The sequence below is a fragment of the Gopherus evgoodei genome, chromosome 4 (assembly GCF_007399415.2).
Source record: "Gopherus evgoodei ecotype Sinaloan lineage chromosome 4, rGopEvg1_v1.p, whole genome shotgun sequence".
In the NCBI taxonomy this organism is placed as follows: Eukaryota; Metazoa; Chordata; order Testudines; family Testudinidae; genus Gopherus; species Gopherus evgoodei.
In genome coordinates, this window is record NC_044325.1 from 122,221,213 (window position 1) to 122,248,672 (window position 27,460).

The 27,460-nt window shown below is 43.9% G+C and overlaps 2 protein-coding genes across 3 annotated transcripts; both read right to left on the reverse strand.

Moving 5' to 3' along the window:
* Positions 1-7,416: 7,416 nt before the first annotated feature.
* On the reverse strand, positions 7,417-8,350 carry LOC115651561 (olfactory receptor 1009-like). Its single transcript, XM_030562635.1, is given in 2 exon segments — positions 7,417-7,870; positions 7,872-8,350. Coding segments are annotated over 2 exon segments (933 nt in total).
* A 6,843-nt stretch (positions 8,351-15,193) lies between these two features.
* LOC115650601 (olfactory receptor 8U9-like) lies at positions 15,194-19,155 on the reverse strand. 2 transcript variants are annotated; one of them, XM_030560788.1, is made up of 2 exons: positions 18,238-19,146; positions 15,194-15,220 (listed from the first exon to the last, which is right to left on the reverse strand). In XM_030560788.1, exons 1-2 carry the CDS (start codon positions 19,144-19,146, stop codon positions 15,194-15,196), a joined length of 936 nt encoding a protein of 311 aa, XP_030416648.1. The 2 variants fall into 2 exon arrangements, with proteins under 2 accessions (XP_030416648.1, XP_030416649.1); XM_030560789.1 differs by lacking the exon at positions 15,194-15,220 and having other exon boundaries at positions 18,208-19,155.
* Between the last annotated feature and the right edge of the window lie 8,305 nt (positions 19,156-27,460).

A 27,460-nucleotide genomic window follows, 5' to 3' on the forward strand; every position in this document is an offset into this window, starting at 1 on the left:
ACCCATATCTGCTCACGTGAACAGGTCTGTAAGGCTCTCCAATTCTCAGTGATGTGCCCTGTATAAGAATGTAGGTTGGTACACAGAGAGGCAGACAGATAGTTTCAGAAGTACACGTCACAGACACGATCATTTTGTAAGCATGAGAGAAGAAACATTTGCACTTTACATTCTGGTATCAGCCAAGCCATATGGCAGGATGGCATAGAGTAGATTTATTTAATGTGCTCTTTTCAAAAAGGAACACAATGTACAGCTACGTATACCATTAGTGTAATAACCACACAACAAGTTCAAATCAGAGAATTCTGCCTCTATTCAGAGGCCCATATCGAATACATGACCCAAATACAAAGAGGCTAGTTCTAGTGAGACCATGAAAATTAATTTTATCCGCCACTTACACCCTCATCCATTACAAGTGTCTGTATTATATTAGACAATGCTAGAATGGAATCATCTTAGGCCAGGTCTACGCTACCATTTTTGTCCATACAAAATGTCGCTCAGAGGTGTGAGAAAAACACCACCCTGAGTGACATAAGTTACACCATCAGAAGCACCGGTGTGTACAGCATTAGTAGGAGCATTGCCAGCAGATTAAGGAAAGTGATTATTCCCCTCTATTCGACATTGGTGAGGCCACACCTGGAGTAGTGCATCCAGTTTTGGTCCCCCCCACTTCAGAAAGGATGTGGACAAATTGGACAGAGTATAGTGGACGGCAACAAAAATGATTAGGGGACTGGGGCACATGACTTATGAGGAGAGGCTGAGGGAACTGTGGTTATTTAGTGTGCAGAAGAGAAGAGTGAGGAGGGATTTGATAGCAGCCTTCAACTACCTGAAGGGGGGTTCCAAAAAAGATGGAGCTCAGCTGTTCAAAATGGTGGCAGATGACAGAACAAGGAGCAATGGTCTCAAGTTGCAGTGGGGGAGGTCTAACTAGGATATTAGGAAATGCTATTTACTGGTAGGGTGGTGAAGCACTGGAATGGGTTCCCTAGGAAGAGGGTGGAGTCTCCTTCCTTAGAGGTTTTTAAGGCCCAGCTTGACAAAGCCTTGGCTGGGATGATTTAGTTGGGTTGGTCCTGCTTTGAGCAGGGGGTTGGACTAGATACCTCCTGAGGTGTCTTCCAACCCTGATATTCAATGATTCTATGTTGGTGGCAGAAGCTCTCGCACCAATATAGCAACCACCACTCATGGAGGTGCTTTTATTAGGCCAACAGGAGAGCTCTCACATCAGCACAAAGCGGCTACATGAGCTATCATACAGCGGCACAGCTGCATTAGTACCTCTGTGCTGCTGTAAACTCTCTAGTGTAGACATGATCTTAGCCATTGATAGCAAAGGGATACCGGTATAATAACTGACCAGAACTGAACAGAGACAAGATGGAGGAGGCATTGTATTTTCTTAGACCAACTTCTGTTGGTGACAGAGACAAGTTTTTGAGCAGACACAGAGCTCTTCTTCAGGTCTTGGAAACAAACTCAGACTAGCACAGGTCAATACATGGTGGAATCGATTGTTTAGTATAAGTAGTTAACACATGTTTCAAGGGACCATTCAAGGGCAAGTGGCCTGTTAACACCCCTCCAGTCACAGGGAGGAAAGGGGGTGGGAAAGACCCACCTCAGCCTCCTCAAGTTCTTGTGCTCTGATACCTCCCTCAATGAACTCCTGCTCTATATCTACGGCAGCTCTGTGGAAATCATCTCCGTCCTCGTTATCTTCATCTCCTACATTTTCATTGTCATCTCTGTCCTGAAGTCCTCGCTCAATGAATCTCTTGATTAACCTGGTAAAACGTCACCAGTGAGGAACTGCAGAACAAGAAGGAGACTGGTTGAGCGAATGAGATATAATGTTCTATAGCAACAGACATGCATACATAACAGATGTAAGGGATAATTGGACATGCATGTGTTTTGGGTTTGAGTATTAAATTTGACCTGATGTGTATTTATTTAAAGATTTAGGGTCACAGGATCACAGATTCTTTTGGGTTGGAAAGGAATCATTTAATCCATCTCTCCTTGATCCATGGAGGGCAGATGGTTTGCTGGACTCTGACTCAGTGAGCTGGGTTCATGCTTCTGCTCTGACACAAACTGGACAAATCACTTAAATTGCCCCATAGGACAGTACCTCCTTTATACTCATATCAGGTTAAAAAAAAAAAAGTCTCTCTCCTCCCTTTGATGTGTTGTGCTCCTCAGAACTGAAGCAGTGAGTTAATTGCTGAGCAAGGGAGGTGGGGGAATAAATAGTAAGGATTTTAATGAAGACAGTTTTGGAGAAAGGGAACGGCTCAAGGTTTTAAGGCTGAGACACGGTGTCTTTCCCCTTTGCATCATCAGTTCCAATCCAGGGAGGAGGTGATTTCAAAGCAGGACATACTTTAGAAAGCAGGATTTTCTAATCTCGCTCAAGGTCTGTAAACCCAGACAGATGATGGGTCTTGCAAAGGTAGATGATTGTTTTCAGCTCTAGGTCACAGATCTTCTTGGTAAATTCTCAGTGTGGAGAGGGGTAACCAGTGTGTTCCCCAAGGGTCTGTCCTAGACCAATCCCAATTCAACTTATTCATAAATGATCTGGAGGAAAGGGGTAAGCAGTGAGGTGGCAAAGTTGCAGATGATGCTAAACTACTCAAGATAGTTAGGACCAAAGCAGACTGTGAAAAAACTTCAAAAAGATCTCACAAAACTAAGTGATGGGGCAACAAAATGGCAAATGAAATTTAATGTGGATAAATGTAAAGTAATGCACATTTGAAAAAATAACCCCAACTATACATGCAATATGATGAGCTCTAATTTAGCTACAACAAATCAGGAAAAAGATCTTGGCGTTATTGTGAACAGATCTCTGAAGACATCCACGCAGTGTGCAGAGGCAGTCAAAAAAGCAAACAAGATGTTAGGAATCATGAAAAAGGATATAGAGAATAAGACAGAGAATATATTGTTGCTTTTATATAAATTGATGGTATGCCCACATCTTGAATACTGTGTACAGATGTGGTCTCCTCATCTCAAAAAGGATATACTGGCATTAGAAAAGGTTCAGAGAAGAGCAACTAAAATGATTAGAGGGTTGAAACGGATCCCATATGAGGATAAATTAAAGAGGCTAGGACTCTTCAGCTTGGAAAAGAGGTGACTAAGGGGGACATGATAGAGGTGTATAAAATCATGAGTGATGTGGAGAAAGTAGATAAGGAAAAGTTATTTATTTATTCCCATAATACAAGAAGTAGGGGCCACCAAATGAAATTAATGGGCAGCAGGTTTAAAACAAATAATTTGAAGTTCTTCTTCACACAGCACACAGTCAACTTGTGGAACTCCTGGCCTGAGGAAGTTGTGAAGGCTAGAACTATAACAGGGTTTAAAAGAGAACTAGATAAATTCATGGAGGTTAAGTCCTTTAATAGCTATTAGCCAGGATGGGTAAGGAATGGTGTCCCTAGCCTCTGTTTGTCTGAGGGTGGAGATGGATGGCAGGAGAGAGATCACTTGATCATTACTTGTTAGGTTCACTCCCTCTGGGGCACCTGGCATTGGCCACTGTCGGTAGACAGGATACTGGGCTAGATGGACCTTTGGTCTGACTCAGTACCCAGAACCCCTTATGTTCTTTTTTTTTTAACCACCATTTCACTGGGTGGAACCAACATTCTACTTATGCAAACAGCACCACAGGGAATCCTAATGACATTATCTCAGCAGCAGAGCAGATGCTGAGAACCATTTTAACTGTGTGCACCTCTTTCCACAGCTTTTTTATTCTTCTAGAAAGTGGGATAGAACATGAGAAAGGCGAGTGTTTATTTGCCTGTAGTTCTATTACAAAATATTACGGGTGCTCCTGGAGGGACTGAAAGAAAGAAGTGTAATGAGTTATGGCAATAAATAAATGTGTGGAGGCATGTACCATTTGTGGTGGATTTGAATAAATGAATAAAGAAGGATGATGGGGAGGAAATGGTGTTCATCTAGCTTATGCAAACCTTTCACTGCATGTAGGCAACAGTCCTCTACCCTCAGAAAAACTGGAACATCATAGAAATTACAGAGAGAAATTCTTTCTGAGTATTGATCCTATGAAGGGAAAGTTTTGCTGAAGTGCGTTTTACTGTGCCCTAATGAAGAAATTGGCTGAAAATCTGGATGCAACTGTAGTCACTAGAAATGATAAAATCTCTTATGAGGGACAAAAGGTTGGATATTAGGAAACACTATTTCACTAGGAGGGTGGTGAAGCACTGGAATGAGTTACCTAGGGAGGTGGTAGAATCTCCTTTCTTAGAAGTTTTTAAGGTCAGGCTTGACAAAGCCCTAGCTGGGATGATTTAGTTGGAGATTGGTCCTGCTTTGAGCAGGGGGTTGGACTAGATACCTCCTGAGGTCTCTCCCAACCATAATATTCTATGATTCTATTATTTGAAAATATTCGCTAGTATTGTTGCCCTGGAATTTGACATTCCTGTGTGTACCCCAGAACCTGACAGTACTGCTCTCAGCCATTTTGTATGTGCAGCCTCTGCTGGCTAAAAACTAAACATCATCTCGTTAGGAAAAACAGGCCTTTGTGAGACAAAGTCAGATAGCTGCATATTTGCTGTTTGTTATTTAGATGGGAGAAGAGGTCAGAAAATTTTGGAGGAAAGTGTGTGGATACCGATGTTGGTTTTAGGCATGCCAGCTCTGTGTTTTTTGCTGCTGCTAAAGCAATAAAAAAAAAAAAAATCCGGAGTGCCACTGCCAAAGCAAAAGAAAAAAGAAAAAGTGCCAGAGTGCTGCCCCTTGAAAAACTGCCTCCCCAAGCACATGCTTGGGATACTGGTGCCTAGACATGTTGTTGTTATGGCCTAGAAACACTAGAAATGTTTTGAGATAATGAGCAGTGTGTTGAAATTAGACGAATTGGTGACCCAGTAGAGGTTATTATGCTGTGCCGCTAGGAGTCACCATAGGTTATGCACTTTGTTATAGTTAGTTATACAAGATTAGGTAAAAGTAAACATCTCGGAGAAGTCTGAGGGAGTTTTTCTTTGGGAAGGAGATGACATCTAAAGTCCTCATCAGCTGAATGGAAAGAGCGCCCTTGGAAATCCAGCTGGTGATGATTTAAAACCATCTTAGACAGATGGTAACTATATCTGAGATGTTTCTAAACTGATTGCTTCTGCCTGAGAGTGCTTATAGCTAATAAACTAGTTTAGATAAGACTGCACTTGCTTGTGTTAATTTTTCCTCAGCCAGAGCCCTGTGTTCCCACTGATTTATTCCTGACACCATCTGGAGTGAAACAGTTAAATTACTGATGCTGTGGGATCTGAAAACCCTGGGTAACAGTATTTTTGAATTTACTCATCCTTAAAAGAGCAGTAGGATGACTGCCAGCCCTGCAGGCAGGGTGGCTTGTGCTGAGTTGCTTAGCCCTCTGGGGGCTGCGGAAGGTGTGCACATGCCTAGTGGCAGAATTTTAGGCATCTAGATGATTTTGGTAGCAGAAACTTGTCTACACTTGGCACGGGGGGGGCAGGGAATCATGTTGGGTGGGAGCTCAGAAAGGAAAAGTTTGAGAAACCCTGACCTACACCATCTATGGCACCAGATTGCCAATAGCCACACACCCCTTTAAAGAAGCACTGGGCATCAGGTGTCTTCTCATGTTCAAAAGCCTGATGTTTAAGGGGCCTGGTTCCTCTCTCTCAAACACCAATTGTGTCAATGGTACACGTTTCTTCAGTCCCCACAACTTGGCCCATATAACATCCCTTCATTAGCTGCTTGATTTTGAGTGTTGGCAAGGCCTGATTCAAGGGACTTTTAGGTGTTTCCTTCTTTCATCAACAGGCCTTTTCGAGCTGCTCATCCTCTTTGATACAAAAATTGGGCAACCACTATATTAGTCAACAGTTTAGAGAGAAATGAACACTTCTGCAGTCCATTTGGCTGTCTCCTGAGCTAAGGAGGAACTTTTGTTTGGGTCGTAGCGGGAACTGGGTGGGGAAGGATGGGAGGGTTGTGAAATGGAAAGGAGGAAGGATGAAAACCTCCGCCACCTTAGTTGTGTATTTCAGGTTTTATACTTGTTGATAGATTAAGTATAAAAACAAAAGACCTATGGTCTTCTGACAATAGGCCCGTGTACATGTGTGGGGTAGGGGTAGTTGTATGGACAGTGAGAAATCTGGCCCAATACAAAGTATCCCTGAACCACTCAGTTCTCTCCTTTTCATCAAGTCTCCTCTTAAATCAGACCCTTTGGCACTGTAGTTATACCTTTTAACTTTCCCTCCGTCCCTCTGCAATGGGACTTCAGTCTTATCACTGTTGCTTTCAGTCATTTCTCATGTCTCTCGTTTACTGGCTTGTATTATTTAATGTTGCAAAGTAGCTAGACTCACAGCTTGTGGAAGATCAAAATATAAAGTGTTAAATAAGACCAGACCAATGATAACTGAGGGACTTTTCAATGTGATGCTGTAGCGAAAAATGTAATTGTTCTCTGCAGATGCTGCTACAAAATATCTCCAAGCATGCCAGCACCCTCCTGATTCGTTTGCTAATTTTATTTATTTCTTATTTCTTATAGTCCATGAAACAGAGTTTAGGAATAGGAGCAGAAACAATGGGCTTCAACTGCAGCAAGGGAGGTTTAGGTTGGACATCAGGAAAAACTTCCTAACTGTCTAGGTGGGTCAGCACTGGAATACGTTGTCCATGAAGGTTGAGGAATGTCCATCACTGGAGATTTTTAAGAACAAGTTAGACAAATGCCTGTCAGGGATGCTCTAGATAATACTCAGTCATGCAATGAGTGCAGGGGACTAGAATAGAGGTCCTCGTAAGGTCCCCTCCAGTCCTATGATTCTATGATCTCACAAAGGGCCCTGCATTGGGGGATGGGGTGGGCTTGGGGAATGTCAGTTTATGCTTGACATTCAGTTCCACTGTAACCCCCACCACATGCACACACATAGTGCCCAGTGCTCACCAAACATTCACAGAGAGACAGAGTGCCCACAACACACACACACACACACACACACACACACACACACACACACACACACACACCACACACACAGCCTGACACTGAGCTCAATCAGAATGCAGAATAATCTCTGCTGGGAAGCTGGGACAGCAGGAATATTTCCAATCGGCCTGAATAAAGTGAACCGAAGGGGATTCTGCTGCCCTGGCAGGGAGATAGGACTAGATTTCCCAACTGGTATTTTAGACCTTTTAGGAAAACAAGCAAATTAATAATACTAACAATATAATAATGAACAATATGACCACGGGCTCTGTGAAATTACATTGCAATTGGATGAGAATTGAATTCACATGGTCCCACTCCCCATCACAAAACCAGTACAGAGTTAAACAGATTCAGGAATTGGTTAGGAGTTTATTCATTGCTCTTCTCAGGGCGTCCTTCACCTCCGTGTTCCTCAGGCTATAGATGAGGGGGTTCAACATTGGGATCACCAGCGTGTAAAACACTGAGGCCACTTTGTCTGTGTCCATGGAATAGCTGGAGGTAGGACGTAAATACACAAAGAGTTGGGTGCCATAAAGCAGGACCACCACAGTCAGGTGGAAAGAGCAGGTGGAGAAGGCTTTACACCAGTCCTCAGCAGAGCAGATCTTCAGGATGGTGGAGATGATATGGACATAGGAGAGGAGGACAGTTACAAAGCTGCCCACTATAATGCAGCTCATAAAAACAAACATCACCATATCATTGATGTGGCTGTCAGAGCAGGAGAGCGCCAACAGTGGGGGGATGTCGAGAAAGAAATGATTGATGATGTTGCAGCTGCAGAATGACAGCCGAAATATAAAATGTGTATGTCATTGAATCTACAAACCCCACAGCGTACACCCCAGCCACAATCCATTTACAACACTGCCTGGACATGGTGACCGTATAGAGCAGGGGGTTACAGATGGCCACATAATGGTCATATGCCATCACAGCCAGCAAGAGGCGCTCAACATCTATAAAAACAGAGAGATTCATTTGCAAAGCGCAGGCAAAGTAAGGAATGCTTGTTTTCTCGGCTACAAAATTTAGCAGCATCTTAGGGGAAATAATCGAGGATAAGCAGAGGTCACAGAAAGACAAATTACTGAGGAAAAAGTACATGGGGGCGTGGAGTCGGGGGTCAATCTTGATTAACAAGATCATCCCTCCATTCTCCACCAGGGTGACACCATAAATCAGTAAGAACAACCCAAAGAGGAGGACCTGCAGCTCTGGACGATCTGTCAGTCCTGTGAGAATGAACTCAGTCACCTCCGAGTGATTCCCTTTTTCCATCTCCTCTGAACACAGATCAGGCAGCTACAGAGATATAGGCAGGTGAATGGTGCGGAAAACCTGTCCCTTCTCTGTAATGAAGTAAGTGAAGATAAATGGAGATCATTTTCTTAATGGACATCAGTATCTGCTCAGGAAAGGGCTTAGTCCACAGAGCCAGATTTTCACAGCTCATAATTCCAGGTGTTTGATAAGATGCATGGTGACATGCAGGTTAATCATTCCCCGCACGCAAACACTCCTGTTAACATATATGAACAGTAAACAGTGACTTGTGACTCTGCTGTGAGATAATCATTTAGAAGAGATTATTCCTTAGCTAAAGAAAGGGTGAGAGTAACGGAGTGTCAAACTTTCCACTCACTTTGGGCAAGGTGAGCTCTGTGGCTTGGCATGTCGGGGTTGGGGTAACATTGCTCACTGTGCTAATTAAGCTTTTTGGCATTTACTTCAGCCTGTGTGAAAACCCAGAGACACAATGGAAAGCACTGGCTTCCGTGAATATGTAATTGGCTATTTTCTTGCAACCAAGAAGGTCGCTCCTTTAGCTGAAGGGGTAGGAACTGGGACTGAGGTGTTTAATGCTGGAGGTCTTGAATTCAATACCTGCTGAGCACCTTGGTGTCCTTGTGTGTGTGACTGTAATTCAGGACAATAGCACGTCCCTGCTGCGAAGAGAGAGAGAGAGAGATGTGTTGGTGTTTCCCCATCATTAGAAACTGTAAGTTTGGAACATGCGGGAAGTTTTATACTGAGATGTGTGATCTATGGGACATGATTCCAGAAGCAACTGGGAATATCTGAGCTCAGAGAGACACACCATCTAATTAATGGGTTCAGTGAACCAAAGCCACCCTTGATGTAACTCATGCCCTGGGGATTTATTTGACCAACGCTTTCTTATTGTGTTATTAAATGATGCAATTTTTACCAGAGTTACAGAGTATGAGGTTGTCATAAACAGATAGCTAAGGGTTAATGTCTCTTTCACCTGGAGCACCTGACCAGAGGACCAATCAGGAAACCGGATTTTTTCAACTTTGGGTGGAGGGAATTGTGTGTCTGGGGTCTTTGTTTTCTGGCTGCCTGCTTTCTCTGAGCTTTGGAGAAGTAGTTCTGCTTTCTAATCTTTTGTTTCTAAGTGTAAGGACAAAGAGATCAGATAGTAAGTTATATGGTTTCTTTTCTTTGGTATTTGCATGAATATAAGTGCTGGAGTGCTTTGATTTGTATTCTTTTTGAATAAGGCTGTTTATTCAATATTCTTTTAAGAAATTGCCCTGTATTGTGTCATCTTAATACAGAGAGACTATTTGTATGTATTTTTCTTTCTTTTTTTATATAAAGCTTTCTTTTAAGACCTGTTGGAGTTTTTCTTTACTTCAGGGAAATTGAGTCTGTACTCACCAGGGAATTGGTGGGAGGAAGAAATCAGGGGAGATCGGTGTGTGTTGAATTGGCTAGCCTGATTTTGCATTCCCTCTGGGGGAATAGGAAAGTCCTTTTTGTTCCAGGACCGGGAACGGAGAGGGGGAGTCACTCTGTTTGGATTCACAGAGCTTGTGTCTGTGTATCTCTCCAGGAGCACCTGGAGGGGGGGGGAGGGAAAAAGGATTATTTCCCTTTGTTGTGAGACTCAAGGGATTTGGGTCTTGGGGTCCCCAGGGAAGGTTTTTCAGTGGGACCAGAGTGCCCCAAAACACTCTAATTTTTTGGGTGGTGGCAGCAGGTATCAGGTCCAAGCTGGTGACTAAGCTTGGAGGTTTTCATGCTAACCCCCATATTTTGGACGCTAAGGTCCAAATCTGGGACTAAAGTTATGATAGAGGTTAGGGGTACATTTCATCCTGCTGTTTTCAGTGTAAGCCAGGTACTGCGTAGAGCTGATCCACAAAGGGTTTTTTTTTGTTTGTTTGTTTTTTGTGGAGACCAAAATCTTTTTGCTAAAAACTTAATATTTCGACTCAGAAATACCATGAGGGTGCCTCAGATATCGTACACCAGCAATCTCTTCCATGGGCCAGGCTCCTTGGCTCGATTACATCCCCTCATTATGCATGATGGTCTCTCCTCTTGCTGAACTGCCCTGGAACTTCACCAGAGTCCCACAGCCATAGTTTGGGGAGGAGGAGAGTTTGATATTTTGATGGAAAGCTGACAATTTCCAGGGGAAAAATAATTTTATGGAAAAAAAAGTTGATTGAAAACCCAATTTCCCATAAAAAAAACTTCAGAAGAAAAACATTCAACCAGCCTTAGCAAGAAATTTGGATTCAAAGGAACAGAAAGTTAGAAACAGGTGAAACGTACTAATTGTTTGCAGCTGTAACTGTTATCTTCCAAGTCATTCCTGGTTTCAGAATAACCTCATTGTCCTGGGACCAAGAAGTGGAATGTAAAACCTGTAAGACATGTAAGAGTACTCCAGATTATCTAGCTATTTATAGCATGCCAATCATCATGGCATCCTTTTTCCTCCTGAGCTTCTCTGGTCATCACATAGTCTCCATAAATCAAAAAGAGTGAACCTATCTTTCCTACTTTGCAAGGGAAGGTCATAGGATACCACAGTGATCAAAAATTTGGCTCTCTAAATAAATGTAAAAAATAAAATATCAGAATAACCTATGTATAAACAAAATGCAGCTGTTGCTTAATACTGTATGTAACAAAAGGTATAAATGCTTGCTGTAATTGTTTACCTAAAAAAGCAAAAACTGTTTAGCTCTCTCCCTCCATGCAATTGCTAAAAATAATAAAGTATCTAATTTGCTGTAATCAACCAAAAAGTAAAAACTATGTTTTTCTCCAACACTTACTAGGTTATTCCCTAAAGTAGCAAAGATAGGTTTACTCACTGTGTTCGATGGAGACCGCATGATGACCAGAGAAGCTCAGGAGACCACAGCATGCAACGGACTTCTGCAATTCAGAAATCTATCCCTCTGGCATACATATTATCAATAAAATTTGTTTTATTGTTTTATCTAATCCAGTGTGTTTAAATAGAAGTGTCTGAGAAACTAAGTTGCATGCATGTTAGTGCTTCTAAAGAAATAACGGACAATGTAAATGTATAGTCCAGGAGAGGACTGGGCAGCACAGGACTTACATTTCAGGAGGGAAATCAAAGACTGGAGTGTGTGTTGGGATCCCCTTGCAGTATAACTAAGGGTGGTGAGAGCCTGAGTGTAACGCAACGATTCCTGGCCAGGCTGCAATTACACACACATGCTCAGGGTGTGATTTGCCAGCTAGATGGTTGTTTGTGAGTGGCCCAGGTGGAAGCAAGGCATTGCAAGGTTGCAGGCACGTGTGACACAGCTGCTGATTAGTCTGGGTTGGACCCTGGTATGTCACAGCCACCAACCTAGAAAATATCCCAGTAACACCAAAGGTGTGCTGCTGACTGACAGTAGTGTTCGACTGACATGAAAGGGTGAGGTCACCACAGGGATGGGCCCATGCACTGATCCATGGCTGCAGATGAACAAGGACATTGTGTTCATCACCTCCCCCCAAGGAGATCCATGGCAGGCCCAGTGATGACACTTCTCTTTCTCACTATGGCCGCAGAAATTATCCCCCAGTTCAAGTTTGGCTGGTATTATCAGTGCTTCAGGGCATGTTGATGTCCCCTTCTACTAAGTGGTGCCAACGTCTGAGGCATTGCAGGGCTGATTGTATTAGGAGGAAAAATTGATTATCCAAATCAGCTCTATTCTTTGTTATAATCCTTGGTGGATGAGTGTTAAAGAATGTGAGCAAAATCCCGCTTTCCTGAACACCAGTAGAAACAGCCAACCGCCAGAAATCTCTGTATTCAGAAACTCCCAAGTCTGTTACCCCAGGTCTGTGCCCAGGAAACACTATGCCCTTACTTCCTGTAGGAGTCATGCTCACTACTCCTCCTTCTGGCTTCTCTGCCTCCTGTGACCCGGAGGTGCCTCGGGCAGTCCTCACTGAAAATGTCAATGTCATGGCAGGCTGAAAAAAGGAGGATATTCCCCAAACTGGTGGTTAACACTGAAGATCTCTGCAGATGCTGCTACAAAGTATCCCCGAGCATGTCAGCTCCCTCTTGATTCTTTTCTTAATTTTATTGATTTCCTATAATTTATAGTCTGTGAAACAGAGTGTGACGTTGCACCCCATAATGCTCTATAGAAATATGATAATGGCTTTAAATATGACGTAATTGGAATATGATTTATGCTAGATAGGCCATGTAACATATCTCTGCAAAGGTTATTATCTACTGCAGGGGTCAGCAACCTTTCAGAAGTGCTGTGCCGAGTCACCATTTATTCACTCTGATTTAAGGTTCCGCATGCCAGTAATACATTTTAATATTTTTAGAAGGTCTTTTTCTATGTCTATAATAAATAATTAAACTATTGTTGTATGTAAAGTAAATAAGGGTTTTAAAATGTTTAAGAAGCTTCTTTTAAAATTAAATTAAAATGCATAAAAGCCCTCAGACCAGTGGCCAGGAACCGGGCAGCTCAGGAGCCGCCTTTGGCACACATGCCATAGGTTGCCTACCCCTGATCTACTAGATACTTTCATCTTATTTGTATGCATGTATCATTTTTTTACTCCAAGTTGTGAATATTGGCTGTGTACTTGTTTGAATTTAAGTAGCCTCAGTGAAGCAGTTGGTTAGCTTCTTGAGAAAAAACTATTCTCAGTAACTGTCCAATCAAGAAACACTTAAGCTAACAATGAACTTTGAGAGACGCCAATCCACATCTGAACTTTCCTGGGAATGTGGCATCGGCTTGTAGGGAACTGAGTCATTCATGGACATGTGACTTGCTCATGTGACTCCAAACCTCCATCTTGGACCTGGATTCTGCAGAAGAGAGGGGAAGGGGTTTCCAGCCACAAGAGAGAGACTATATAAGCCCCTGGGGAAACCACTCCATTTTGTCTCCAGGTGAGATGGCCTCTCCACCCGAACAAGATGCCTGAAAGAAACTGGAACAAAGGACAGTAACTTCAAGGGTGTGAGTGATTGCTGGACCTCAGACTAGGATTAAGTCTAATCTGTGAAAGAGTCTTATTGGAACATCTCTGAGGGCCAGATTTACCTGCATTTAGTTTTTAGTGTATTAGGCTTAGACTTTCATGTTCTTTTTTATTTTGTTTGGTAATTTACTTTGTTCTGTCTGTTATTACTTGGAACTGCTTAAATCCTACTTTTTGTATGTAATAAAATCACTTTTTACTTATTAATTAACCCAGTGTATGTATTAATACCTGGTTCCTTGCTGAGTGGGAATAGGCAACAGGTAACTCATTAAGCTGCTGCTTCTGAGGGCCAGGCTGCTGCCTCTTTCCACACCAGATTTGTAAAGGTTGCTTCTACACAGCCAAGCAGTGAGCATATGCATGCTGTTAAACTTAATGGGAAAGTACTCCTAGGATTGAGGGACACGGGTGCAGAGATTTCTGTGGTCAGGAGGGACCTGATCCATGAGAAGGATTTGTTGCCAGGGAAAATGGCAGAATTAGAACTAGTGGGAGGTTACAAAGTCCTTGCACTTTTAGCTAAGGTACACATGGAAAGTGGTGATTTTCAAGCGGAGCAGACTGTTCCAACAGTGGCACACAATTTTGCATCATTTCTACTGGAGAATGATTTATTTGATGTGGCAGAATCTGTCCCAGGGTTGACTTCCAGGAAGATGCAGGTCATCAGGGGACAGGGCCTGCCCTGGGGTGCACAGAAACATGTACCCCAAAGGTGGAAGTTGGGGTCCTGGTACCACTGTGGTGGGAACAGATCCCAGGGACTCTGTAGCTGGAAGCAAGCCAAACCTGAGGGAAAGAGGGGGATTTTGCTGGCCTGTGAAGGGTCTGTCATAGCTGGTAGCTGTGAGCCCACAGCTGGACCAGGATCACCTTCCCTTTTGGGGGATGCAGGAGTGTCTGACCCAGTGGGGAGCCCAGAGAGGCTGCTGTGTGGGAGGGAAAACTAAGACACACTGGGTGGGGAAATCTTTCACACTCTGTACAAGGCAGTTAGCTTGTACTGATCCTCAGTGTAATTCTTCCATTGACCAAGCTACTGCCTGTCAGAGATATGGATTAACTACCTCGAAGGAAAAACCCTTCCATCAATGTGGAAAGCATTTCCACTATGGGGCTGCTGCACACCATAGCTTTAGTATAGAAATTCCCTGAATCGATGGGAAAGTTTCCCCCTTTCCTACTCTTAAAGCTATTTTTCTCTCCTTTTGGTAAATATGTTCAGAAAAGTTGAAATTTCTCCTCTCGGAATAATTTCTTCTTTCCTCTCCCATGAACAGCTCTCTGTCATTTCATTTAAAGGCTGAAGTGCTATGAAACTGACTTGTTTGCCCATGACTTGATGGTATCTCTTTGTTTTTCCTCCCTACATTTACAATGCATTGAGAAGTAAGGAAGCTGTACCTGCTCAGAACCCTAAAATCAGACTTAGGGTCAAAACTTTCCCTGTTTGCTAACCACACCAACGTTACCCTTAATACCTCTGGAGCTGCTTCCTTGAGGGGCAGAGGTTACATTTAGCTTTGATGACTTTGAGATTTACTCCCTGGAGCATCTTTGTTCCCAGGACAACAAGAGTGCACAGCATGTGCAATTAATGCTGCTGTGTCTTTCCTTGTGGAAGTGGAACACAGAGGGACAGAGCATCATCTGGTCTGGATTGCTGGCACTCCTGTGAGATGTTTTTAATATGATACAAAACTGAGGTGACTGTATTCCACTTTATTTGTTGATCACCTCTCCAAATGTCTCTTTAAGTAATTTCCCAGCAGTGGGACACAAAGGTGTCTAGAAATGGGTGAATTTCTTCTAGACTAATGACTTATTGTTAAAAATCTGTACCGTTTAGATTGACCTGAAACTATTCACAAATATATTATAAATACTCCTAGTAGGTTTGTCCCAAAACAATGTGTGTGTGTAGGGGGGGAGGATTTAGGGGCTGGTTGCAACACAGCCACTGTAGGTGGCAGCGGTGGTCCTTCCTGTTGTAATTTTTAGCCCAATAGTTGGGGCATTCACCTGTGAGGTGGGAGATTCAGGTTCAATTCCCCCTTCTCTTCAGTGCAGGGCAAAGCCACGTGTGACACTGCACTCCATATGCTTTATGAAAATATGCTTCTGAATATGACATAACTGGAATATGCTTTATGCTAAGTGCCCCATGTAACATATCATTATAAAGATCATAATCTACTAAGTGTGTTCATCTCATTTGTTTACATGGATTATTTATATGTCTGGAGTTAGGAGAACAAGATATAAATGTGTATTACTGATGTCAACATATTAAAAGAAAGCCATTAACGGTGCTTCAGAATCAATGAACTGTGAATGGCTCTGTTTACTTGCAAGCCTTCCTGTGGGCCAACCCAGGAAGAATGTGCCTGGTTGGATCACAGAAACCCCCTTGGGACTGCCAACTGATGTGCCAAGACTGCTTCTGCCCCTACTTTCCCTGCCAATTTGGGACTCCAGAACCCTGCCTGGATGTGCCAAACACACTTGCCAGCTACAAACACAGGCCCAGGTCTTAACCGCGTCTCACAAACTGCAGGCTTAACTGAAAGCAGCTGAAGAAGTTTTCCTGTCTCTAACACTCAGATGCCCAACTCCCAATGGGATCCAAACCACAAATAAATCCATTTTACCCTGTATTAAGCTTATACAGGGTAAACTACTGAATTGGTCGCCCTCTATAACACTTAGAGATAGATTTACACAGTTGCTTGCCCCCCATCCCCTCAGGCATTAATACATACTCTGGGTTAAATAATAAGTAAAAAGTGATTTTATTAAATACAGAAAGTAGGATTTAAGTGGGTCCAAGGAGTAACAGAGAGAACAAAGTGAATTACCAAGCAAAATAAAATAGGACACGGAAATCTATGCCTAATATAGTAAGAAAACTGAATACAGACAAAACCTCCTCCTCAGAGGAGTTCCAATAAGCTTCCTTTTACAGATTAGTCTCCTTCTAGTCTGGGTCCAGCAATCACTCACACCCCCTGTGGTTACTGTCCTTTGTTCTAGTTTCTTTAAGGTATCCTTTGGGGTGGAGCCAGCTGAAGACAAAATGGAGAGGTCTCCCAGGGGTTTAAATCGACTTTCTCTTGTGAGTAGACACCCCTCCCTCCCCCTGCATAGAATCCCAGCTCCAAAATGGAGTTTTGGAGTCATATGGGTAAGTCACATGTCCATGCATGACTGAGTTCCTCACCAGCCAAGCCACACTCCTGGGAAAGCTCAGATATGATTGGCGTCTCCAAGTTTATTGTTGGCTTAAGTGGTTCTTGACTGGGCACCTAATGAGAACAGTCTTTGCCCAGGAAGCTGACCAACTGCTTCACTGAGGGTATTTAAAATTAAGCAAGTACCTAGCCAATATTAATAACTTTGAATATAAAAATTATACATGCATACAAATAGGAGGAATGTATTTAGCAGACCATAACCTTTGCAGAGATATGTTACAGTCCATATGTAGCATAAAACATATTCCAGTCACATAATATTTACATTCATAAGTATATTTCCATAAAGAATTATGGGGTGCAACATCACACTCAGGTCTTACAGTGACATGTGACCATGTCACCTGATACTGAAATCCATCTTGAAACTGGTACTTTTCTAGAAGGAGTTGGAATTCGAAACAAAGGGATGTTCTGTATAAAGCGAGGAAGGCAAACAGTGAGTGTCTTCAGCTGGTTAAAGAGACTACCTCTCCACCGCACAAAGATACCTGAAAGCACCTGGAAACAAAAGGACTGTAGCCACAGGGGTCGGGGAAAACTGGCTGGGCCCAGGCCAGAAAAGGCCTCTGCCTGAGAAGGATTTTACCTGGAGTAACAACTGGGGTGAGAAGTTAACATTTGTAACTGATTTCTAAGCGTATAAAGCTTAGCATTGCATGTTTTGCTTTATTTTGCTTTGTGATTTACTTTGTTATGTCTGTTACTATTTAAAACCAATCAAATCCTACTTTTTATACTTAATAAAATCACTTTTGTTTATTTATAAACTCAGTGTATGCAATTGTTACTGGGGGGCAAACAGTTGTACATATATCTCTCTTGCAGTGATACAGAGGGTAAACATTTATCATTTTACCCTGTATAAGCTTTATAGAGAGCAAAATGGATTTATTTGCAGTTTAGATCCCTTTGGGAGTTGGGTGCCTGCATGATGGAGATGTGTATCCTGCTGAGCTGGTTTCAGTCTAGATCTGCAGTTTTGGGGGTGTGGCCCAGACTCTTAGTCTCTTTTGCAATAGGCTAGCTTGTCTGACTCAACAAGACTGGATTCAGAGGACCAAGCTGGAAGGGAAAATAGGATCAGAGGAAATTTAAGAACATCAGGTGACAGTCCCAATGGGGGTCTCTGAGACTGAACCTGTCACACTATGCACTTGGGTTTCCTGCATTTTCAAAAAGCATCCCAGCTCCTGAGGGATGTGCTATTCCAGTCTCGGTTGCTCTCAGACTCTCCTTTCAAACTTAGATAAATAGACAGATAGATAGATAGATAATCATTGGAACAGAGACATGAAGTTGAGTATCTCACCCTCTAAGTGGAAGCCTCTATCTACCAGCCTATAGAATAATTCTCTCTTTCTGGACATGTGAGTCTTCCTCTGTTTTGACCACTGATCTGACTTGGGGCCTGCAGACCTTGTTGGAATACAAACAAATTAATAATAATAACAATAGAATAATGAACAATACTCCTAAGGGCTTTGCGAAATTACATTGCAATTGGATGGGAATTGAACTCACCTGTTTCCACTCCACATCACTAAACGAGTAAAGAGTTAAAGAGATTCAAGAATTGGTTAGGAGTTTATTCATTGCTCTCCTCAGGGCATCCTTCACCTCAGTGTTCCTCAGGCTGTAGATGAAGGGGTTCAACATGGGGATCATCAGCGTGTAAAACACTGAGGCCACTTTGTCTATGTCCATGGAATAGCTGGAGATGGGACTTAAATACACGAAGAGTTGGGTGCCATAAAACAGGACCACCACAGTCAAATGGAAAGAGCAGGTGGAGAAGGCTTTGTGCCCGCCCTCGGCAGAGCGGATCTTCAGGATGGTAGAGATGATATAGACATAGGAGAGGAGGACAGTCACAAAGCTGATCACCTGAATGCAGCACGTGGAAGCAAAGATCACAATCTCATTGATGCAGGTGTCAGAGCAGGAGAGCAACAACAGTGGGGGGATGTCACAGAAGAAATGATTGATGATGTTGGAGCTGCAGAATGACAGCCGAAATGTAAGCAATGTGTGTATCATTGAATCCACCACCCCCACAGCGTACACCCCAGCCACTAGCCTTTTACAAAGCTGCCTGGACATGGTGACTCTATAGAGCAGTGGGTTACAGATGGTCACATAACGGTCATACGCCATCACAGCCAGCAAGAGGCACACAACATCTGCAAAAGCGATAGATAGAGACATTTGCACAGCGCAGGCAGTGTAAGAAATGCTTTTCCTCTCGGCTAAGAAATTCAGCAGCATTTTAGGGAAAATTATTGAGGAAAAGCAGAGATCACAGAAAGACAAATTACTGAGAAAAAAGTACATGGGGGTGTGGAGTCGAGGATCAATCATGATTAACAAGATCATCCCCCCATTCCCCACCAGGGTGATACCATACATCAGTAGGAACACCCCAAAGAGGGGGACCTGCAGCTCCTGACGATCTGTCAGTCCTGTGAGAATGAACTCAGTCACCTGCGAGTGATTTCCCTTTTCCATATCCTCTGTACAGAGATCAGGAAGCTACAGAGATGTGGGTAGGTGGTTGGTTCGGAAAACCTGTCCCTTCTCTGAAATGAAGTAAGTGAAAATAAATGGAGATCAGTTTCTCAATGGACATCAGTACTCGTTCAGGGAAGGGCTTAGTTCACAGAGCCAGATGTTCACAGCTGGTCATTCCAGTTGTGTGATAAAATAGACACTGTGTAAATATAATGACACACAGGTTACTCATGCTCCACACATGAACACTCCCATTCACTAATCCAAGCAGCAAGTAGTAACTTGTGAATCTGCTGTAAGAGAATCATGGTGAAAATTGTTTCAGACTGAAGAGATTATTTGTAAACTCAAAAAGCGGTGAGAATAGAGTCTCAATCTTTCTACCATCTTTGGGCAAGGGGAGCTTTGTGGCTTGGCATGTCGGTTTGGGGTAAGTCTTGCTTACAGTGCAAATTCAGTTTTTTGGCATTTACTTTAGCCTGTATTAGAACCCACAGATACAATGGAAAGAACTGACTTCTGTGTCTATTTAATTGCCTATTTTTTCCAACCAAGGAGGTCATTCCTTTAGCTGAAGGGGTAGGAATTGGAGATGAGGCTTTTAGTGCTGGATGTCTTGAATTCAATATCCGCTGATCACTATGGTGTCTCCGTGTGTGTGTGACTGTAATTCAGGACAATAGCACGTACCTGCTGAGAAGAGAGAGAGGAATGTGTTGGTGTTTCCCCATCAATAGAAACTGCTTATTTGGAGCATTCGGGAAGTTTTATACTGAGATGTGTGATCTATGGGACATGATTCCTGAAGTAACTGGGAATACCTGAGCTCAGAGAGCCATAACACCTAATTAATGTGTTCAGTGAACCGAAGCCATCTTGGTGTAATTGGTGCCCTGGGGATTAATTTGACCTACTCTTCCTTACTGTGTTATTAAAAGATGCAATTTATACCAGAGTTACAGAGTATGAGGTTAGGGGTACATTTCATCCTGCTGTTTTCAGTGCAATTTGGGTATTGTGTAGAGCTGAGCAGACCGAAATCTTTTTGAATCTTAATTTCTTCACTATGGAAGCAGAAATTATCCCACATAGTGTTCAGGCTTTCCTGGTATCATCAGTGCTCCAGGACATGTTGGTACCCCCTTCTAAGTGGTGCCAACCTGTGAGGCATTGCAGGGTGTGGTGGAGTAGGGGCTGTCTGTGTGGGGAATGGGAGAGCAGGGGAGGACTTTAGGGGATGGACGATACTGGAGCCTGTAATCTGAGCTAGGTAAGGGAGGGGAAAGGTCAACACCTTTGCCCAGGAAGGGGGACAAAGGAAGGGAGTGGCAGGAGAAAAGCAGTTTGAGTTTGGGCTTGGGGCTGGGTGGGCGGAATTCAGGGTATCCTAGCTAGGATCCAAGCACCCTGAAAGCCCAGAAGGACTCGATGGAGGGGTCCTGACTGTGCCTGCAAGCTCTGCTGTAACCTGTGTTCCTGTTGTCCAATAAACCTTCTGTTTTACTGGCTGGCTAAAAGTCACTGTGGGTCCCAGGAACAGGGGTGCAGGACTGGACTCCCCACACTCCATGACACAGGGTTGATTGTATTAGGAGGAAAAATTGAAGATCCATGTCAGCTCTATTCTTTTGTATAATCTGTGAGAGAGGGTTACAAAGAACGTGCACAAAGTCCTGCTTCTCTGAACAGCGGTAGAAATAACACAGCCAGCAATCTTTGTATTCTGAAGCGCCCAAGTCTGTCACTCCAGGTCTGTACCCAGGAAACACTATGCCCCTACTTCCTCTAGGAGTTATGCTCATAACTCCTCCACCTGGTTTCTCTGCCTCCTGTGACCTGGAGGTGCCTGGGCAGTCCTCAGTGAAAATGCCAAGGTCAGGGCAGGCTGCAAAAAGGAGGATACTCCCCAAACTCACGGCTAACAGAGTGTGACATTGCACCCTATAATTCTTTATAGAAATATGCTCATGACTGGAAATATGACATAACTGTAATATATTTTATACTGGATAGGCCATGTAACAGATCTCTGAAAAGGTTATGATCTACTGGATATATTCATCCTATTTGCATGCATGTATTATTTTTTACTCAAAGTTATGTATATTGGCTAGGTACCCCGCTTTGCCTCCAGCATTTATAATAGTGTTAAAAATATAAAAAAGTGTTTTCAATTTATAAGGGGAGGTCGAACTTAGAGGTTTGCTATGTGAAAGGGATCACCAGTACAAATTTTGAGAACCACTGATTAACCCCTCTCCCCTAAAGTCTCAGGGAATACAGGGGAGGTGGGGGGGGTCTCCCTTGGTAGGGTTGGGAAGGGTAGGTGGTGTAGGATATTGCTCTTCTCAGTGATCCCTTCCTCAGTGGCTAATTTTAAATGAAGCTACCCTCCCTGACATGAATCTTCCTATGGCACTGAAATTAAATATAGACTATAATTTGGCATTTGAGAAGTGAAAGGGACGGTAGCCCTATGGAAAAGCTAACAGCTTGGCTCTTCTGCAAGCCTCAAACTGCTGAATGAGCTTTAGGGTAGGGAAAGCTGTGCCTCCCAAACAGCCTGGCCCTCTTCCCTATCGACCCCCCACCCACTTCCTGACCCCAACTGCCCGCCCCCCTCAGAATCCCCGACCTATCCTGCTCCTTGCCCCCTCACCCTCCCCCAGAGACCCACCACCACCACCACCCACCCTGGACCCCACCCCTGCTTGCTGTCCCCGACTTCCCAACCCCTATCCACCCCCGCCCCCGCTGAGTCCTGAAAAACCCCTGGAATGCCCACGATCCAACCCCCTTGTTCTCTGTCCCCTGACCCCTCCCTGTCCCCTGACTGTCCCGGGACTCCCTGCCCCTTAACCAACCCCCCCGGCCCCGGTCTTTTACCCCCGGCTCTCCCCTCACCTGGAGCCTCAGCGCATTGCATCCAGGAGCGCCCCTGAACAGCAGCAGCGTGGCTCTGGCAGGGCTCCTGAGCTCCTCCCTGCTCAGAGCGGCGTGGTAAGGGGACAGGGCTGCGAACTCCGGGCTGAGTGGAGGGAACTCCGGCCCTGCCAGAGCCACGCTGCAGCTGTTCAGGGGCACTCCTGGATGCTCTGAGGCTCCAGCAGAGGGAGGAGGTGGGGTCGGGCCAGGGCGGGAGCCTCACTCATTCTCTTGGGGTCCCCTGCGGAGTCCGGGGCCAGAGGCAAATTGCCCCACTTGCCCTCCCCTCTGGGTGGCCCTGCCTTTTCTAGGATAGACTAAGCCTCAACACATAGCTTTTTCCATTATTGGTCATTTATGCCTCATCACGCCAGGCTTTGTAATTTTCTATGTGGAGAAATATTTTAAAATTTTAAAAGAGAAATATTCCATTAAACCCGGAAACACCAAGATTCCAGCAAATTAAAAGTTCTATGGGAGCATTTTCACAGGGAAAACTTTCTGAGTGAATGTAACATACTAGCTTAATGCGCTCTGCCACCTTCTAGTGGCTGGTCCCTAGAGAAGATAAAGATCTACTACGAAGACCAGCAAAAGAAATTGCTATGTTCTCAAGGGATATGGGGCTGTGCTTTGGTGCTGAAGGTCTTGGGTCCAATAAACAATTGGGACACACAGTTTTGATGCAGGATGTGTTTTCCAGGCCTGGGGATTTGTGCACAGCTAAGTTTCTAGGGGAGTAGATGCCTGCTAATGGTCACATTATTCTTGCTTGAATGTGCAGGGTTAAGGAGAGAGTGCAAGGGAAGTTCCCACTGCAGTGAGCAGTAGATCAGGCATAACTGCATTTGTTTTGCTTTCTGAGTCCAAGCATCGCTCCCTGCTAATCCCCTTTTGGCTGTGATCTATTCCCCAAAAGAGGGGGGAGCAGCAGTGGGGAGATAGGGTCATGTTCCTCCTCCCTCTTAGAAGGCAGTAGAGATGACTGGACCTGGACAGGAGGAGGTGCTGTTCCCTTTGGGCCTGCTGTCAGCCCCACTGACGTTAATAGGTCTATTGATTTCATATCTGGACCCCATTGATTTCAATGTGTATTAGGCACCCAAATACCTATAAAGATCTGGGCTGGCTGTGCCGAACAGGCACAGTCGGGGCCCGCCCGATGCAAGGAATAGCCCAGCTCTTCCTTTGCTTCTATCAAATCTATTGTCCCCACTGGAGGGTGTTGCTGCGAGTTTACCAGTCTCTTCTAGTGAGGGACCATGAGCGCACAGGTCAGTGCGGTGGGCCTTCCAAGCCTTAGGCCCTTGGTGGGTTCTCTGTCCTTTGGTGGGTGCCCATTAAATACTTCACTTTCTGAGAGCCTTGGGTGCTTTACTGCTCAGCTTACAACTTCTCATCCCCAGCTTCTGGCCCTGCTCTCAGGCTGCCTGCTACTTGTTCTCCTCTTCCACAGCCAGCTCCCAGGCTGCTGCCTCTGGCCAGCCACTGCCCATTCTCAGCAGCTCGCTGGCTGACCCTGATCCTCTTCTGCCCTCTGGGTGTTACTGCCTTACCTGTTCACATGGACCCCTCTACTGTCACAATGAAGAATGTGGGTAGAGACTGTGTTCTCTGGTGGTCATACACGAATCAGATCCCCTCCCAGAATGAGCTGTGGCCCAATCCTTTTCCTCCAGCTAATTCTGGGGTGGGATGGGCGGTGGGGCCTGACCATGAGACAGCAGGTTCATTACACTATCTCCAGGGCCCAACACCATAACACAGGCTCCCACTCCTGTCCCCGGACACTCTCTGCTCCACATTCCCTCGTCTGTGTGATGCCTCTCGGATGCACAAAGGTAGTGTGGGAGCAGAGAAATTCAGTGCACTCAAATACAACGAGAAGTCCTGGGGCACAGTAGGCGTAAGCTTTCGTAGGCGGGTAGTGTAGACATACCCTTGGAGTGTCACACTCTTTGTAGGTTATGTTGCTCCAATATCATTTTCAAAAGGTTTTTGGGCACTTAGAATTGTAAATACTATTCACTGTCAAAATCTCATTGACGGGGAGCAGGGACATGAACTCACCTCATCTAACAGGCTAGCGCCCTAAATGTTGCTCTAGCCAGTCCCCAGCCTCCAATTGTGTGTTTGCCCCACTACAGCTCACCTCTCTGCCCTGCCACAGGCACCCCAAATGCTAGGCTATCTACCCTCTCCACTAAAGTGTCTTGGTACAGATTGTGTATGTATGTGTGCGGGCACATATCCTACATATTTAATGTAATGGAAACCAAGGTGATGCAAATTAGCATTTGATGCAGTGCTGGGGGCATGTGTGGGAATCCTGCAGATTAGAGATGAGCTGGACAGGACTGGAATGCCAGGGGATCCAGGAATAGAAATAGAAATGCCAGGAAGGTTGCTACAGATGAGAAATGAAGTGCACTGTCTATTTGGGGAGTGGGTGGATTTTCAAAATGTTCTTTTCTGTCTTTAGTAACTGGTTTTAATTTTTTTTTATTCTGCTCTGAATTCATCCAGATAGTTACAAATCCAGAGGCTTCTCTTTGCATTATTTTTAAACAGGAAATTAAGTCATACACGGTGGGTCCATATTTTAAGGCCAGAAAAGGTTATGATTATCAGATAGTCTCATGTCCTGCATGCCACAAGTCAGAATATTCCAATCATTCCTGCAGCAAAGGGAATTATTCTATCCTGTGGGAGAGCCTGTTTCATAACCTGTGGTTGTGATAGCAGTTTCAGTTTAAAACAAGTTTATTCTGTCCACATTCTTTCACTGTTTTCCCATGGTATTAAGGTGGATCCAATCAAGATGTGTCTGTCCTGGTCTACAAGATCTGGACAGAGGGCATGTGGGCTATAGAGAGACGTGGATATGTAGGTCTGACATTAGTAGAAGTAATAGTAATATTTCACTGATATTAATATAGTCACTGCAACAACAGTTTTGAATTTCAAATGTATCTTCTGTGCAGTTTTGCAGTTACAAATCAAATAACACTGCTCTACAGCCAAAATGCTTCTGAAATAAATGTAGTCCAACTTTACTAATTCTGGGTCACTGAGAAGGAAAATGATGCTTAAAATTGTTGATTGGCTCTAGTTTTCAAGGTATGCTATTGGGTCAGTATATATGACCCTTGACTTGAGAATGGAGGAGGATAAGTGAGTTATAAAGGGAAGGGATCTCAATTTAAACCAGAAATGACTAAAATACATCTTTGACTGGATCTATGAATAAATCTGTGACTGGGTTTGGACAGTCCTTGCTTTTTAGGCAAAACAATGAATGATGCAATCTGAAGCTGGTATTGCATCATACATGATATGAATTGCATCATGTTATTCCTAGAAGTCATGGATGATGCAATCATAACGAAGCTTACATCACTCTGCTGAACAAATTGCCCTATATCAGCTCTAGAAATCATACAGTGTCGTGCTCTCTTATTTGTCAGTGTTTGATTTTGCAAAGGGACACATTTCTGTTTAGCCAAAGTGAGCAGAGATGCCTCGTACTTGTGTGAACAGTGCAGATAACTTCTGCTATGTTTGTGGTGAAGTGACTTTTGCATCACAAAAGCGCAGTATAACCACTATGGTTAAGAAAGCCTATCACCTTTACTTTGGCTGCGAAATTGGAGATCAGGACACGAGGTGGGCCCCACACATATGCTGCAACATTTGTGCAACAAATCTTCGCCACTGGTTGAAGAGGAAAAGGAGGAAATCTATGCCTTTCGCAGTGCCAATGATTTGGAGAGAGCCAACAGATCATACCAGCAATTGTTACTTCTGCGTGGTGCTTCCAGTTGGGAAAGGTGTGTCAAAGAAGAAAAAGTGGACTGTGCATTATCCAAACATTCCATCAGCTATACGCCCAGTACCCCATGGAGAAGGACTGCCGGTTCCTGATGCACCAGAATCATTCTCACTTGAGTCAGACAAGGAAGAGGAAGAAGATGAAACTTCTGGTCCTGAACCATCAATGTCACAGGACCAACATTTTTTCCCATCCTCCTCCTCTGAACCACACCTTGTAACAGAAGGTGAACTGAATGACCTTGTCAGGGATTTGGAACTACCCAAGAGTAAGGCAGAGCTGTTGGGCTCCAGACTACAGCAGTGGAATCTCCTGGCAGGCTATCAGGGCAAATGGAGCCCATCACTGCTTGCAGACTATTGCTGGACAGTGACAAGAGATGCTCCATTTAATGAATACAAGAGACAAGCCAAGAAGCGCCGAGTAGACACTGAATAGGACTAAACTATGTACATAATAGTTTTTTGCCTTTTGTTTCATAATAAATTTTATTTATATAACCCTTTTGCTGCTTTTTAAAGTGTTACATAAACAGGACAGGTGAAATATTATCATGTAAAGCAACCATAAGCACATGAAAAGACCTAGGTTTACAATTTATGATTAAAACTCTACTATCTACACAATATACATAGACATAAAATGTAAAAACTTAAATATCTTAGAAACAGTAGCCAATCAGTTGTTTTAATTGTCATATTTGAATTCAGCACATCAAAATACATAATAAATATCACATTTTATCTCTGAAGCAGACGACTTCTCAAAAATTGTAGACCAGTGTAATTAGTTTCTGTCTTTGTATGTTCCCTCTTAGGGAATTCTCTGCTGGTTATTTCCTTAATTCCCCTATGAGGAAGAAGGCAATGCACTTTGGCAATTATGCGTGCTGGTTCAAAATAATCACCCTGGCAACAAAAAAAAATGCAAATTCCAGGGAGGTTACATCTCCAGGTGCCTCAATCTCAGGACCTGAGGCGATAAATTTAGTGTAATTGACCCATCTCTCCAGAAACGGTATTAGCTTCTGATCATGTTAATAAGCTCCCAGTGGGCATGATTAGAAAGTCTGTGCCTGCCAAACTGAGATTGGGTAACTTGGCAAGAAAGTTTGGAAGTGTGGTTAAAGTGGGTCCACTGTGTATCATTAAAATCTGAATGGGTTTCAGAGACATGCAAACATTCTTTAAAATTAGCAGGGCAGAAACTGCATTGTTGCAGAAGACACTCCCATGCTTCCCAGGTCACCCTCAGCAGTGAAATAACTTCCAGGATGAACCCAGCCTGTGGAAAATGTGGGGACAGTGTAGAGTATAGGAGTCCCCTGCAGCTGTTGGCTCTCCCCAGGACACAGGATCCCAGAGAACAATACAGCCCTAGAACAATCAGTTCCCCCTACCCCTGTAGTTACTCACCATTTTGGGGCTTTTGTGGGTTATGTGCGCTCTCCTTGGGACAGGCAGTTTGTGCTATTGTGTGCACTGTGCTTCTTTTTAAGTTCGGCCAAATCATTGTTCCATCTGGAGTGAACAATGCTGCCTCTGTAAAATGTTG